The sequence below is a fragment of the Exophiala spinifera genome, assembly GCF_000836115.1.
Source record: "Exophiala spinifera strain CBS 89968 unplaced genomic scaffold supercont1.4, whole genome shotgun sequence".
NCBI lineage: Eukaryota > Fungi > Ascomycota > Eurotiomycetes > Chaetothyriales > Herpotrichiellaceae > Exophiala > Exophiala spinifera.
The window spans coordinates 263610-278050 of NW_015622516.1; the positions used below are offsets into that span (position 1 = coordinate 263610).

General features: G+C 43.5%; 4 protein-coding genes across 4 annotated transcripts; 1 reads left to right on the top strand and 3 right to left on the bottom strand.

Moving 5' to 3' along the window:
• Nucleotides 1–2888: 2888 nt before the first annotated feature.
• PV08_05280 (uncharacterized protein) lies at nucleotides 2889–3344 on the bottom strand (the record flags this gene model as incomplete). Its single annotated transcript, XM_016379624.1, has 1 exon — nucleotides 2889–3344. One exon carries the CDS (start codon nucleotides 3342–3344, stop codon nucleotides 2889–2891), a length of 456 nt encoding a protein of 151 aa, XP_016235451.1.
• An 832-nt stretch (nucleotides 3345–4176) lies between these two features.
• Nucleotides 4177–5463, bottom strand: PV08_05281 (arsenical-resistance protein; the record flags this gene model as incomplete). Its single annotated transcript, XM_016379625.1, has 3 exons — nucleotides 4177–4920; nucleotides 4986–5128; nucleotides 5205–5463. 3 exons carry the CDS (start codon nucleotides 5461–5463, stop codon nucleotides 4177–4179), a joined length of 1146 nt encoding a protein of 381 aa, XP_016235452.1.
• Nucleotides 5464–9847: 4384 nt separating this feature from the next.
• PV08_05282 (uncharacterized protein) lies at nucleotides 9848–12439 on the top strand (the record flags this gene model as incomplete). The annotated part of the gene is made up of 2 exons (XM_016379626.1): nucleotides 9848–10122; nucleotides 10174–12439. The coding sequence occupies 2 exons, from the start codon at nucleotides 9848–9850 to the stop codon at nucleotides 12437–12439; spliced, it is 2541 nt and encodes an 846-aa protein (XP_016235453.1).
• Nucleotides 12440–12744: 305 nt separating this feature from the next.
• Nucleotides 12745–14392, bottom strand: PV08_05283 (uncharacterized protein; the record flags this gene model as incomplete). The annotated part of the gene is made up of 2 exons (XM_016379627.1): nucleotides 12745–12930; nucleotides 13001–14392. 2 exons carry the CDS (start codon nucleotides 14390–14392, stop codon nucleotides 12745–12747), a joined length of 1578 nt encoding a protein of 525 aa, XP_016235454.1.
• Nucleotides 14393–14441: the final 49 nt, after the last annotated feature.

Sequence of the window (14441 nt, forward strand, 5' to 3'; positions counted from 1 at the left end):
AAAAGTGTAGTCACTAAGTCTGATTAATGTCTATCTATCTTTCAGGAAGCTTACTACCTAGTTAACTAGGATCTATAATATTCTTCTCTTCCTCAGGTTATAGATAAGGCGTGCGTGGAAAACTTAATTGAACGCCTTCGCTATATCTATTGATAGAATTATGACTACCGCTCTTTTACTTCTTATTCAGGCTACTCTAGTCTACTTATAGATATTAAGGAGTACAGTCTCTATGGATCTTCCTAGCCTCGCTCTGTATTAGGTGTTTAAAAGAAGTTCCCATCATTCTACAAGGTCGCTAATTTGTCTCGCTACAATAGATTCTAGGATTTTCTTGAGTGTATTGAGTAGAGCGATTAATCTATACACCGCGGGGTCGATATAGTCTTTCTTTCCTGGTTTCTTTAGCATCACCGTGATTGCTTTTCAAAATTCTCTTAAGTGGTATCTATATTTAAGATATACTGTGAATAACCTTACTAGTTCTACTGTTGCTTGCTCGATAATCATCTTCACAATCTAATTAGAGAGTTCGTCGAGACCTGATACCTTATCTAGCTTCGTTTTCTATATCGCGATTATAAGTTCATCTTATAAGACCTCGTCTAAAGTTATTAGTTATATTAAGTATTTAAATCCTAATAGGTCTTCTAGATCTGCATTAAGAGAGAAGAAGAAGCATTCTTCGCGAAAGATATCTACTTTCTCCTCTACTCTAATCGTTTCCATATTATCTTTTTTCAGTGTACCAAAGTACTCAGGTTCGAGTAGTCCTTTCGCTTTTCGTTTCGCCTATTTACTAAGCTTTTAGAGTTTTCCTTAATCCTAGAAGACTTTCTATATCGTTCTTCTAAAGTATGCCCTCTTCGCTTTTTTGAGTACCTTTCCTTTATATACTATAGCTTGTTAGGCTCTTTTCTCGTCTTCTAGATCATGAGTATTATGGGCTCGCTAGTGAAGATGGAAGGCTTCGATTACCGCCTTAGTGTATTCCAATGTCTAGAAGTTCTTATTATATTGACTTATTCATGCTAAAGAAGTTGATTCTTCTACTGCCGTCTATACTCCTCTTACTAGGATTTAGATATACCTATTAATTTCCATAGTTATATCAAGTTTCAGTCCATTTAGCACTTTAATCGTTTACTTAAAGATATCTTTAAACTTATCGCTATTGAGACTCTTCTAGGCTCTTCTTCATATTAATACCAACTTAGCGGGTTTATCTAGTGCGATAGTCATTTCGATTAGAAGATAGTCAAACCCTTTATATAGATCTCGATATACTATACAGCTTACTACTCAGTTAATAATCATTACTGTAGTGAATACTAGATCGATTATTGACTTTTCTACTCTTTTGCTTAGCTGACCAAGGTTCTTCTTAATATCTCTAGTGATAGTGCCTCTTAAGAGAATTAGATTAAAGCTATTTCCTAGAGTTACTTAAATTAGGTCGGCTGATATAATATATCGATTCGAGTCTTATCCTTCCCAGATTAAGTGATATAGATTAAAGTCTTCGAGGAGAATTTACTCTTCTTATCTTCGTTCGATCGCTTATATAGTGTGGGCTAGCTCTTTCAGGACTTCTCTTACTGAGTATAATATAGATAGTGAACTATATACTAAGTGAATAATCATTTCTACTATTCTCCCATTAATCTTGAGACATAGTAGGATAAAGACTAGATTCGATGTGACTTCGATTACCTCATAATCTTCTATTGAGATTCTTTTATTAATATAGATACTCGCCCTAGTGTTTTCTGTTTCGGTCTCAATCAGTCGAAACGAGCCGCCACTAAAGTTATATCCTTTTTTGTTGTATTTATTACATCATGGCTTCTATATTACTAAGATATCGATGTCTCTTATCGCTTTATCTACCATAAAGTCGATTATAACCTTTTCTGCGGATTTCCAGACATTAAACTAGATAATCCTAAAGGTTCTATATAGGTTTACCCTCATTAAGTTATTTGGCTATTCAGAATCACATTGGCCTCTATATTTACTTCCTTTTCAGGTTAGGTCAACGCGATAGTGAATAGATTTTCTCCTTATATAGATTCTTGTCTAAATTTAGGCTTATTAAGTACCCTAAGCGGCCTTCCTTTCATATTTCTCTTTAACGATAGATATAATATTAAGAGCCTTCTCTTTCCTATTTCGATATCCTCTAAGTCCGTAATCTCTTCTAAGGAACTACTAAATATAATTTCATCTCTGGACATAGGTGATTCTTCATCTATAGCCACTTAAGATTATTTATCTCTCACTTTCCTAAAGAGTGATTTATACTATATCCCCAAAGTGTAGTTCTTAATGAACTTTATCACTTTATAGTAGGTATCTTCTCCTATTAGGCCACTTAGTATCAGTTTATCTATAGCCTTCACTATCTTAATAATCAATATTAAAGAGCAGTTTTCTCTACCCTTAAGATGTCCAAGCCATTCTGCTTCAAGGATCTCAAGTCCTAGGTATATATTAATATTATGTTTCCAAAGCTCCTTCGCCATATTCTCTACAGATCCCTTAACAGATATTTCTATAGCTAAGAGTTTAAATAATTCCTTTACAAAAATAGCTAATAGAATCCACTTTTGAACTCATGATTTATCCTTATAAAATAATATAAGGTAGATTCTTAAGTATACTGCTACTCTTCCCCCTAAATAAACCTTAGTAGCCCTGATTTTGTCTACCACTACCTTTCCAGCTTTCGTTTTAATGTCTTGAAGTCTTTATAATTCGTTTATACCCCAGATTATTTGTCATTCTGATTTTCTGTTGACTTGAAAGTAGAGCGACTTAGTCCTTACTGGCCTTGTTTTCTTTGGGCCGTAGAACTTATACGCTTTACTGTCCGTTAATACGCTTAATTAAGAGCTTAGGGTGTTTCCCGCCCTCTTTCTTTGTTGCGATGTCCCCTTGGCTGTCCTGAGAGTGACGTTCCCAGGCTTCTCCTTATTTCCTTTTTTCACGACTGTCATCCATATCGGCTTTTCTGGGTTTCCTTGCGCTACACTGGGCTCTTCGCTTTCTTGTTGGGTGTCATTGGCTGTATTTCCACTCCTAGGCTCTGGCTCTTGTTTCGCCTTCCCTTTCTTCTTGGTGCGCTTCTTCTTCGATGCTTTTGGTGTCTCTTGACGCGTCGATTCAGGCGCGTCACTTTCGCGTTTTTCACGCGTTTCCTCTGCTTTCAGGAGGCTGCGTGCTTCTTGGAGCCTCCCCAGGGCTGCGTACTTGCTGTTGTCACTTCCAGGGATGCTCGAGATGTTGCTTTCAGCCTGCCGAAGCAGTTTCGTGATACGCGCTGCCTGGCTTGATGTTGCCATCGCTCGATCTTTGGTGGGATTATTGTAAATATTGTCTCACATTTAAAATCTTCAGGTGAGTGACGACTGCCAATGCGGTGAAGGTGCACCCACTTCCACTCTTGCGAGGTGAAAGGGATCGCTCTTCAAGTGATGAGTCGCTGTCACAGAGGACTGTTCGATGGCTGCAGGGCCATCCTCAGTGAAGGTGCTGACAGAATGACTACCACATTATTGGCCGGTCATAAGGAATCCGGTATTCAGGGAATTAAAGAGCTGTTACTATATACAGACCTTTGCCCGGTATCAGTTTGTACATGTTGAGCATTCGGAGTTCACGACATACTAATTCAATATCTTACACTCTCAAAGTGACAGTGTTTCAACACCGTGCCGGCATGGTGCCGATACCGTGCCGATAAACTGTAAATGGGTAGGAGAAACAGGATTCGGATGACGAAGCACTGTGTAACAACTGTCAATTAGACTATCGCGGAGTAACAACTACGCTCGAACATCGGGGAATTCTGGACTCCATTCAAATTGAATGCCATTCTCGGATAAATTGCATCGAGTCCTACGGGGAGAGGAGATAGGTTGGCCCGTATCCAACCACCCCTTTTCTCAACAGCAGGGTATCAAAATGATCAGAAGAGCTGGCTCTATCACCTAGGCATGATCCCTCTGTACCGATGGTCGTTTGGGAGTATGAAAGCCTAGATCTTGTAAGCCCATGCTGAGGCTCATCCACTGAGGGGTGTCTCGCGCCAGAGACTTGGTGAACGTGTCTGTAAGGCATCTTCCTGACATTCAACCTGATTGAAAACTCTCCGAATTGCCTCGATAAGGACGTCTAAGCTGCCCAGTTCTTCCTGCGTCCGTACCATTTGACCACATATACCAAGCCCAGCAAGACAGGGACTTCTATCAATGGTCCCACGGTTGCTGCAAGTGCCTGGTCGCTGTCGGCGCCGTATGTTGCAACTGCCACAGCGATGGCCAGTTCGAAGTTGTTGCTGGCAGCGGTGAAGCTCTGTGTGCATGCCAGACGATACCCGAATCCGAACCTTCGCGTGATCAACAAGGTCAAGCTGAAGATGACGGCAAAGTAAACAACAAGAGGGGCCGCAACCCTGACCACGGAGACAATTTGATGAACAATCCGCCGGCCTTGCGACCCGAAAAGGACGATGATCGTGAACAGGAGTCCAACCAACGACAGTGGGCCTATAAGCTTTAGGAAGACCCTTTCGTACCAGTCCTTGCCGACCAGGTTCCGCAATGTAAAGCGCGTGACTATGGCGGCTGCCAAAGGAATCCCTAGAAATACACCCACACTCTTCGCGACCGGAGCGTAATCGACATCGACGGCCTCTGAAGCGCGGCTGATGTCTTCTATGAAAAGGACGGCGAGAGGTGCGAAGAGAATCAATTGGAGGAGCGAGTTTATGGCGACGAGAATGGCGCAATACTCGTTATCACCGCCTGCTAGGCCGGTCCAGATCAGGACCATAGCTATGCACCTTGCGACGCCTACGAGGATGAGACCCTCGCGTAGCGCTGGCTCGTCGGGAAGAAATGCCCAGGCCAGAGCGAGCTGTGGAGTTTTTTGGTCAGTACAAACAAGCACCTGAAAACGGGACTTGTGGAGAGGCGGTTTACCATGAACAGAGGAGCGATGATCCAGTTGACTACGATGCTGAAGGCAATTTGCACCCAGAGCTGCTTCTCTCTGAATGAATGGTGCAGAGTCTCGAATCTGACTTTGCAAAGGATAGGATACATCATGACCAGCAGACCAACGGCTGTTTGAGGAGATCTTAGTACTTGAGTATGGTAGCCAGCACCGTTGAAGGTGATGGAGATGGTAAAATGACCTACCTATTGGGATAGACACTCCTACAAATTCACCCCGTTGTAAAGCTGGCCCGGTGTCGGGGACGAAATTCCCCAGCAGAACGCCAATGAGCATGGCCAGGAATATCCACAAGGCGAGGAACTGGTCGAGTATTCCCAGGCTCTTGAAGGCAGAACTCTGTGTGGGCGAGTCGTTCTTGTTTCGGGCTTGCTGTTCGACATCTTGTGCGGTTGGAGGAGATGCTTCTGGGGCAAGGATAGCTTCTTTGTTTTGCACGTCCATGACTTGCAATCGTGAGAGATAATCTGAAGCGTTGTGTAGGATAGCGGCCGGTAAAGAGAAATATTACCAGGACACCATCAAAGATTCTATGATCAGAACACGTTCATGAACTAGCGACCGGCGACAGAAAAATGTCGTCGCCACCAAGAAAGCAAGTCCTTGCAGCCAATGGCACTGCGGGTGTGACACATCTGGGAAAAGTCCGCTCGCGAAGGCCACTTAGCCACTTGTGTCGAGGCTCTGGAGTTCGGAAGGAGGACAGGCCATGAGTTCTCACCCATCCCATTGTTTATGACCCTCTTCGAATCTCTGTGGACAGTCGATGTCGGCGCAGCGTAACATTTGCTTTCATCTTGAGGGCTTCGTGCTGGGTGAAAGTTTTTCCGTCACCGGCGCACCTTAGAGGAGGAGGAACAGCCATAGCGCGCAAGTCCAGAGGGGGGATTGATGCCGAGGGACTTTTCTCGCTTATCGCGGGACGTTAACTGTGTAGTTAACGTTTCATTAAATGCTTAAGTCGGGGCACCACCTAGTGCGCCAACCCTGTAATGCGCCGCTTCCCCCACCACCTCTAAACGCGTCACAACATATTCTATTCTCTCTCGTACAGAATCAAATTATATCCTCTTCCTCTACAATCAAATCGAGATGTCCTCTGAGTCCGAACAAGCTATTCAAGCCGCGATAGACGCGTACCAAAGCGATCGATATCCTTCAATTCGTGCCGCCGCTACCGCGTACAGAATCAGTCAAGATACTCTAGGTCGATGACTAAGAGAAGGGCTTACACAACAACAAGCAAGAGAGCCACAACAAAACCTATCTCCGACATAAGAAGACCTCCTTATATAATGAATTATTAATCTTGATCTCGTTGGCTCTCCTTCTATCTTCGCATAAGTACGCGACTTTACAGGACTTATTTTAAAGGCCTCTAATGGTGTATCTTTAATTAATATTAATTGGATTCAACACTTTTTAAAGCGTTATCTAGATATATAATTAAAAGGTAGAAAGAAAGATTAAATATCTTCGGGCTGAGAATACATTAATATAAGCCCTTTAAACCTTCTTTAATCACTTTTAGTTGGTTATTATATATTATAAAATCTATATAAGCAATATATAAAATTTTAATGAATATAGACTTAGAATGAGAGTCTATATAAATCAATATATTCTTGAATAAAGTACTATAAAATGTTTATATAAGAAAAGCCCTAAAAATTGTGACTAAGTGACTATAATTAAGGTCTATTTAGCTAATGATTATATAATTAATCTCTTAATTATCTTTAAGAATAAAGATTTATAATTAACTTGGTTTCTAGAGAATACTTTATTAAACTAGTACTTCTATATAATAGAGAATACTTTTATATTAAATCAAGTTAGTCTAGATTAGTTATAATCGATTTTTCTTTCTTAAACTACTTTAAATAGTGGTGTATAACTTCTTCTTTATGATAATACTAAAAGTTATATATTAATTAATTTTATATATATATTGTGAAGAATATAAAAATATAAGGTTAGTCTATAAGTTAAAAAGAGGATTAATAATAGACTTAGATCTATTATAAATTAGGGTTTTTAAGAAGTTCTATGGGTTTTTATTATTTATCACCTAAGTGAAGACTTTGTCACCTAGGTGGATACTTGATTTATAAGCTAGTTATCACCTTTATAGTATTTAAGGAGCGTTCTCTCCTTAGTAGATAGAAAATAACCAAGTCGGTTAAATATGCAATATATTCAGTCACCCCCTTATCTCAACAGGTTATGAGCCCAGGTTAGCGATAATCCGGCACAATAAGTGATAACAAGATATCTTTAATTCACCTGAATATATAACGACTTTCAAAGCCTAGATATCGACTATATTAGGCCCGTACAAGATAGTCAACTATATTTCAGTTCAAGAAAATGGCGCCAAGCATGAAAATCGACCCCCTAAAAAGCGCAGAGAACTGAAATATTTGGCGAATAAGGCTAAAAGCCTTGCTAGTAAAGGACGACCTAGGCTATACCATTAGGCCTAAAAAGGAATTCTTTAAGAATATACTTAAGGATAAGATCGAAGAATACATAGAAAAACAAAAATCCGACTCTAAATGAGCTAGCGTAATTATTCGGCTCAATATTAGCGATTCACCATTAATTTAAACAGCTAATATTGCTGACGACAATACTAAGGCTCTCTATAATCGACTAGAGACGCTATATAGCCTTAAAGGATTCAGTATAAAATTTATAATAGCTAAACAGCTATTCGAAACGACTCTCGCGAGGTGTTCTAATTCAATCGAGGCCTATTTAGCTAAAATTCGGGGATATATCGATAAATTAGCTATATAAAATAAGCCTATTTCAAAGGCTATTATAGCGGCGTTCGCGCTAAATAACCTTTCGAGTGAATATAGCCCTATTATTGCGGCTATAATAATAAAATATCGCGATAATAATAATGACGATAATATAGATCTCGATAATTTATTCAATGCGATTATTAACGAATCAAGGCGTCTAAAGGACCAGGAACCTAAGGAGACAGCAATGATTGCCAAAACTAGTCCAAGAAGGACTAAGCGCGCTGTTAAGTGCTATTCTTGTCGCCAATTAGGGCATTTCGCGAATAAATGCCTTAATAAGCCTAGAGAGACTGAAAATAATAAAGAATCAGCTGGGATCGCCCTATAAAGGATCTTAAGGCTGTGCTGAAAAAGGCAATAATTAAGGTTTATCGATATATTGCGAGGCGATAGTCAAGGTTTATCGACTTAAAAATAAAGATAACAATCGAGGTTTATCGATATATTGCGAGACAACAAAATCGAAGGTTTTAATAGAACTAGCCTTATAGAGATATATAAAGAATATAAAAATATAAGGTTAGTCTGTAAGTTAAAAAGAGAATTAATAATAGACTTAGGTCTATTATAAATCAAGGTTTCTAAGGAGTTCTATAGATTTTTATTATTTATCACTTAAGTGAAGACTTTACCATCTAGATAGATACTTAATTTATAAGCTAGTTACTATCTTTATAGTATTTAAGAAGCGTTCTCTTTTTAATAAATAGAAAATAATTAAGTCGATTAAATATACAATATATTTAGTCACTCTCTTATCTTAATATATATACTTTATATATAATATTTAGTTAGTCTATATATCTTTATACTCATTATATATCTTTTAATCACTTAATGTTAGTATATTTTTTATCTTAAAGCGTATTTATCGAAAGAAGGTCACTAATTTATTAAGATTTATCGAAATATAATCTATATAATATAGTTAATTTATTGAATATTACTCAAAAGCGAGATTAAAAGTTCTTATATCTCGATATATTGAAGCCAATTAAAAAGGAATAGATTTAAGTTTATATAACTCAAGCAAAGTACTTAATTCCTCTCAAGTTATTTAATAAGTATAATCTACTTTAAAAACACTATAAACTCCGCGTATAAGAAAGCGAAAACACTCTTCTAGTATTATTACAATAACACTTAAAAGTGGATATCAACTTCGAAGTCAAATAAATAAAGCCTTTCAAAATATTCCGCTTGGAAAGAAGGCTTGTCTTGTTCTTTAAAAAGCAGCCAAGGTAATTAATCAACTTTCATGGTAATCAACAGAACAATCATACAAGTTAACAAGGATCTCGACTCTTGTTAAGGAGAAGACTACTACAAGGTGTACAAGAGTTGAAATAGACTCAAATAAAGCCTTTGCTACTATCAAGAAGGTTAAGAAGGCTAAACTACAGGCAGAGTAACGTCAGGAGCAATGGGATCGAACAGATAGGGCTAAACAGGCAAAACTCTCGTCCGAGGCATTACAGAAGACTCAATTCGCAAATCTATGTATAGAATGGCACATTAACGACGTTGTCGACGTTGTACAATAGGCATGAATCGATAGCATGGTGGTTGAGGAGGATGGCGCATTACAGGGTTGGCGCACTAGGTGGTGCCCCGACTTAGAGGGAGTTTAAAGCGTGCAGGGGCCTACTGTATTAGAATTGAAGTCCATAGGGGGGTGTTACGCCTATAGGGGCCTTGCCCAGTGCCTAAACTTGGGGATAGCTGGGGTTAGACAGCTCACTAAGTATCTAGGTAGGCCACTAACTAGTTAGGCTGGCCTACAGTACCAGTAATATGAAGATGCCGTCATTTGTGTCTCTTGGGGGTGCGTCGGCTGACCAGCTGCTCTCCAACTGCGCGTACGTTTGAGGTTCTGCTGGTCGAACTCCAGGTCTTTTTCACTGCCGCACATTCTCTTCACCCAGCTCGAGGTTCGTCAGGAGCGGCGTCTCGTTCTCTTGTTCTGGAGGAACTGTTCTAACTAGCATTACTCTTCCCCCATAACCCTCATCATGCGGCTGGTTTCCGCTTGGGCAGTGCTGGCAGCCGTCCTCCCCTCAGTTGTCGAGTCCTCTCGATTGACTCCCCCTGTTCTACCTCTGGTTGTGCGAAACCCTTACCTGAGCACATGGCTACAGAACGCGAGAGATCCGCCTTGGGAAAGGTGGCCAATGTTCTGGACCGGACAGGAAATCGGCTTCTCTGTTCTGGCCAGTGTCGCGGAGCCACGAACGGTGTTCCCGCTATTAGGAAGACCGCACGACTCGTTGCGTCGCGAGGGTGACAAGTAAATGCTCCAGGGCCACATATTCTGTGCAGGAACTGATTCTCATAACAGCTACACCGTCTCTTATCCCATCTACCATGGCGCCCAGTACGATGCCTCGACCACCAACCTGTCCTACTCGATTCCTCTTCCGTCCTCCTCCTCGGCCTCGAGCCATATAGATATAACTCTCTCGTTCCTATCCCCAATCACCCCTACTTCTACCGTCAGACAATCCGTCCCGGCGAGTTATTTGACTGTCTATGTGTCCGGCAATGTTGGACTGGACATCTACATCGACCTGAACGGCCAGTGGGTGAGTGGAGACCGAGGCAGCAAGATCGTCTGGGGGATTGACCAGAGGCCTCTGGATGGCATGGGTAAAGGGTTCAAGACATGGCATTTCCGGAGGGAGGTTGAACAACTATTCACCGAGTACCAGGATCGTGCTGAATGGGGTACCCTGCACTTCTCTGCTCCTGCGGATGCTCGACATGAGGTCGGTACGTCTGCCCTCTTGAGGCAGCGCTTCTCGAGGACCGGAACCCTCCAGAACGCTATCGACAATAACTTTCGCTCCATCATGGACGAAGAGCCGGTCTTCGCATTCTCAAAATCCTTCCCAATGAACCACAGCACAACGTCAGTCCGCCACGACAGTATCACCTTCACAATTGCTCACATCCAAGATCCAGTCGTGCAATTTGCCGCTGCTCGAGGGTTGACCTTCATGCGACCACTGTGGGAATCCTATTTCACCACCGTTGATAATCTTCTCACATTCCACCATCTGGATTTCTATTCGGCCAAAGAGCTAGCGTCCAACTACTCCGCCCAGCTAGCCATTGATGCTTACAAGTCCGGAGCGGAAGACTACGTGGATATTGTTGCTCTATCTGCCCGACAGGTATTGGGTGCGACGAGCTTCTCCGGTACTCCTGACAACCCGATTTTGTTCTTGAAGGAAATCTCGTCCAACGGGAATTTCCAGACCATCGACGTCATCTTCCCTGCTTTCCCTTTCTTCTTGTACACCAATCCCAGATGGCTTGGCTACGTGCTTGAACCTTTAATTGAGCACATGTTGAGTGGGCAGTATCCCAATAAGTATGCCATGCACGACTTGGGGGCTCATTTCCCCAATGCAACCGGTCACCCTCTTGGGCGTGATGAGTATATGCCGGTGGAGGAGTGTGGAAACATTCTCATCATGGGATTAGCATTGGCGAATTCCCTTAAAAATGGCGGAAACACATCAGTCTCAGCCACCTGGCAACCTATGAATGGCGTGCCCACACCAAAATCGTCAAGCGATAGTCTCGCGCCTCTGTCGGTCGGCACACAAGGTGGTCTTTCGTATATTGATGATGCTTATGTTGGACAACCCGAAAGTTTGCGCAAAGCTAAGAAGTGGGTGAGTAAGAGCTATCGGTTGTGGAAGCAGTGGACCGGCTATCTGGTCGAATTCTCCTTGGAGCCACACAACCAGTTGTCAACAGACGACTTTGCGGGCTGGCTGGCTCTCCAAACGAATCTTGCATTGAAGGGCATTATCGGTATCAAAGCAATGGCAGGCTTGTCGGAACTCGTCGAGAACCACGAAGACGTCAAAACCTACAATAACATTTCCAAAGTCTACATTGCCAGATGGGAAGAACTGGGAATCTCGCGGGACAAGACGCACGCCAAACTCGCATATGACTGGTACGGCTCCTGGACAACGACATACAATCTCTACGCCGATAGCCTGCTGTGCTTCCACCTCGGCTCTGGGAACTCGTCTGAGCACGAGGCCGATAGTGTACCGAGCAGCATCGGTGGTCGGTACGAATATCAGAAACCGCTCAAGAAGGGTATAGCGGGCGACAAGGACGGCTTTGTCCCCAAACACGTCTACCAGCTTCAGAGCGACTGGTACTGGGCCGTGCGTCAGAAGTATGGGCTGCCCCTTGACTCGAGGCACCTGTACACCAAGACAGATTGGGAATTCTTCGCCATGAGCGTCGCCGCGCCCAAGGTGCGCGCGGGGATCCTGCAGAGCGTGGCCAAGTGGGTGAACGAGACAGCCACGGATCGTCCGCTGACTGATCTCCACATGACCGAGGGCCGCGGCGGGTTTCCCGGGCCAAATTTCTTTGCGCGTCCTGTCGTAGGTGGACACTTTGCCTTTCTCACTCTCGGGCAAGCGTGTGACGGGAAGGCCATGGATGGGTTGAAGTTTCTGGACGACGGTGTCGTGACTGAGAGTCAACAAGGAAAGAATAGGTTGGATGTTGAGAGTATTTTGGATAAGGAGAGACTCGAGTTCCAGGCTGAGTGGGGAGGGTTGGAGTTGTAAGCTTACAGTACTTGTACTGCCGACGACACTCGAAGGGCAGGAAGAGAGATTTATACGTCTGTATCTTCTACACCGATCTATTCATGAATATCTAGCTGAATATGTATTGAGCGATGATAGTCACAGGATGTGTCAAGACTCAATCTCAGCCTCTTCATGTGTAGACAAGGCTGAGATCTTCCGTAGAGCCTCAGCGGTCGGCCGGGAAGGCTCACGTATCCAGAATGAACCGACCATCACCGAACGACGACGTCCGTAGTGTTCTGCAGTGTACAATCTATAAAACGTACCAGAGTCTTTCGTCGTCACGAAACAAATAACTTCTTCTCGAGGCGTCTGGCCAGATTGACGCACGGTGTGTCCACCAATCTCAAAAACACATCCGCCGCCCAGATGACTGCCATAACGATGACGATTGACGCCTTCAGAAAATCGAGTTCGAATTGGCGCATGATTTCGGGTGTTTCGTGGATCGGAGTTTTGGGAAGAATCTGAAACCCGAATAGTCAGTCATCCGTTGGCAGTGCGTTGTACACGAACTACAGAAAAGCAGGTACATACCGAGTATCCCAGCGTATGTATGATCGGGCCATGCATAACGTACAGTGGAAAGCTGATCTTGCCGAGATATTGTACGAGACCAAAACAGAAGACGTGACCGCGCAGCACTCTCGACCGACAAGACGACCATACGATCATGACGGCACCTATCGTGGGCCAGAAGCGATGTTTTTGCGTGAACGCGGCAGGGATCAGTTTGGTAAGCGTGATGTAGCCTGGCGTTGCGTGGCCGGCGGCGTCTGGGTATGAAAGGAGAAACAACGATATCAGAAACAGGGCTCCGTAGAACATCCCGGACACGGTTCGTTTGCATTGTGGGTGCTCTTTAGAATTCGGCGTTGTAGAAGGTAGATCGGTCGTCTTGGTGAGTTGTATGATATCCAACTCTACAATTATCGCGCCAGCCCAGAAGGGACAGAGCTCCCATCGATCCCACGACGCTCCCCACACCGTCAGCGCTGAGAGGGTCATGATGCGAAGTTTGGTAGACATTCTAGCGACCATCATGTGGCTGAGAAAAAGACCCAGACTGCACCGAAACTCGGCAGGAATGGTCCACAGGTGGCGGTCGAGTTCGATCGAGCCGGCATACAACGACCAATTAAAGACGTCGACAAAGATGTGCATCTGTTGTAACCAGTCGATGAATTGTAGCCAAGGGTTAGGCTGGGTGTAGCAGTGGTCCTCGCGCTGCATACGCACTTGACCCACGTAGACCTCAGTTCTCTGGTATAAGCCGAGTTGAGCCAGACATATGACGAGAAATGTTGAGGCAAAGCAAGGTAGAAATAATCGGAGGCCACGGCGAAAGATGGCCGAGCTCATACTGGTCATGAGTTGTTCATGATTTTGCGATCTCATCTGCTTGATGGGTTTGCAGCTGAGAGCGTAGCCAGAAATGACGAAGAAGATGGCGACCATCGGAGGGCCACTGTATAGCAGTCGAACAATGGGAAGACGGAAAAATTCTTTGTTGACGTGGTCGTTCTGGTCGTGGGATTCTGGATCTGGGTCTGCTCCCCATGCATGACCAATTTCGAAAGAGCCATAGGTTAAATGGCATATGAAAACCACAAATGCCGCGAGCCCACGCATGCCGTCCAAGAATGCTGTTGGTGGCAGGCTGTCACTCTTGCCACAAACATGTTGTTGTCGGGGCTGAAGGAAACTCGGTAGCAATATCTGTAGTGCCTGACTGAGTGATCGACCAAAGTGTCGCAGAGGCAGACATGGCCAACTGAGTAGGATTCTGTTGGAGGTTGGATTCCTCAGCCAGGCTGTTGATGCAGAGCCTGTTGCTGCTCGATCGTCATGATAGTAGTCGCGTTTCTCGTTCAAAAGGCCGACTTGAGATTCATCCGTATTTGATAGTGACGAGTCGCTGCGTCTCATGATTCTTGAAGAGGTAGCCAGACATCGCAAGACCTGAGGAGGCAGTAGG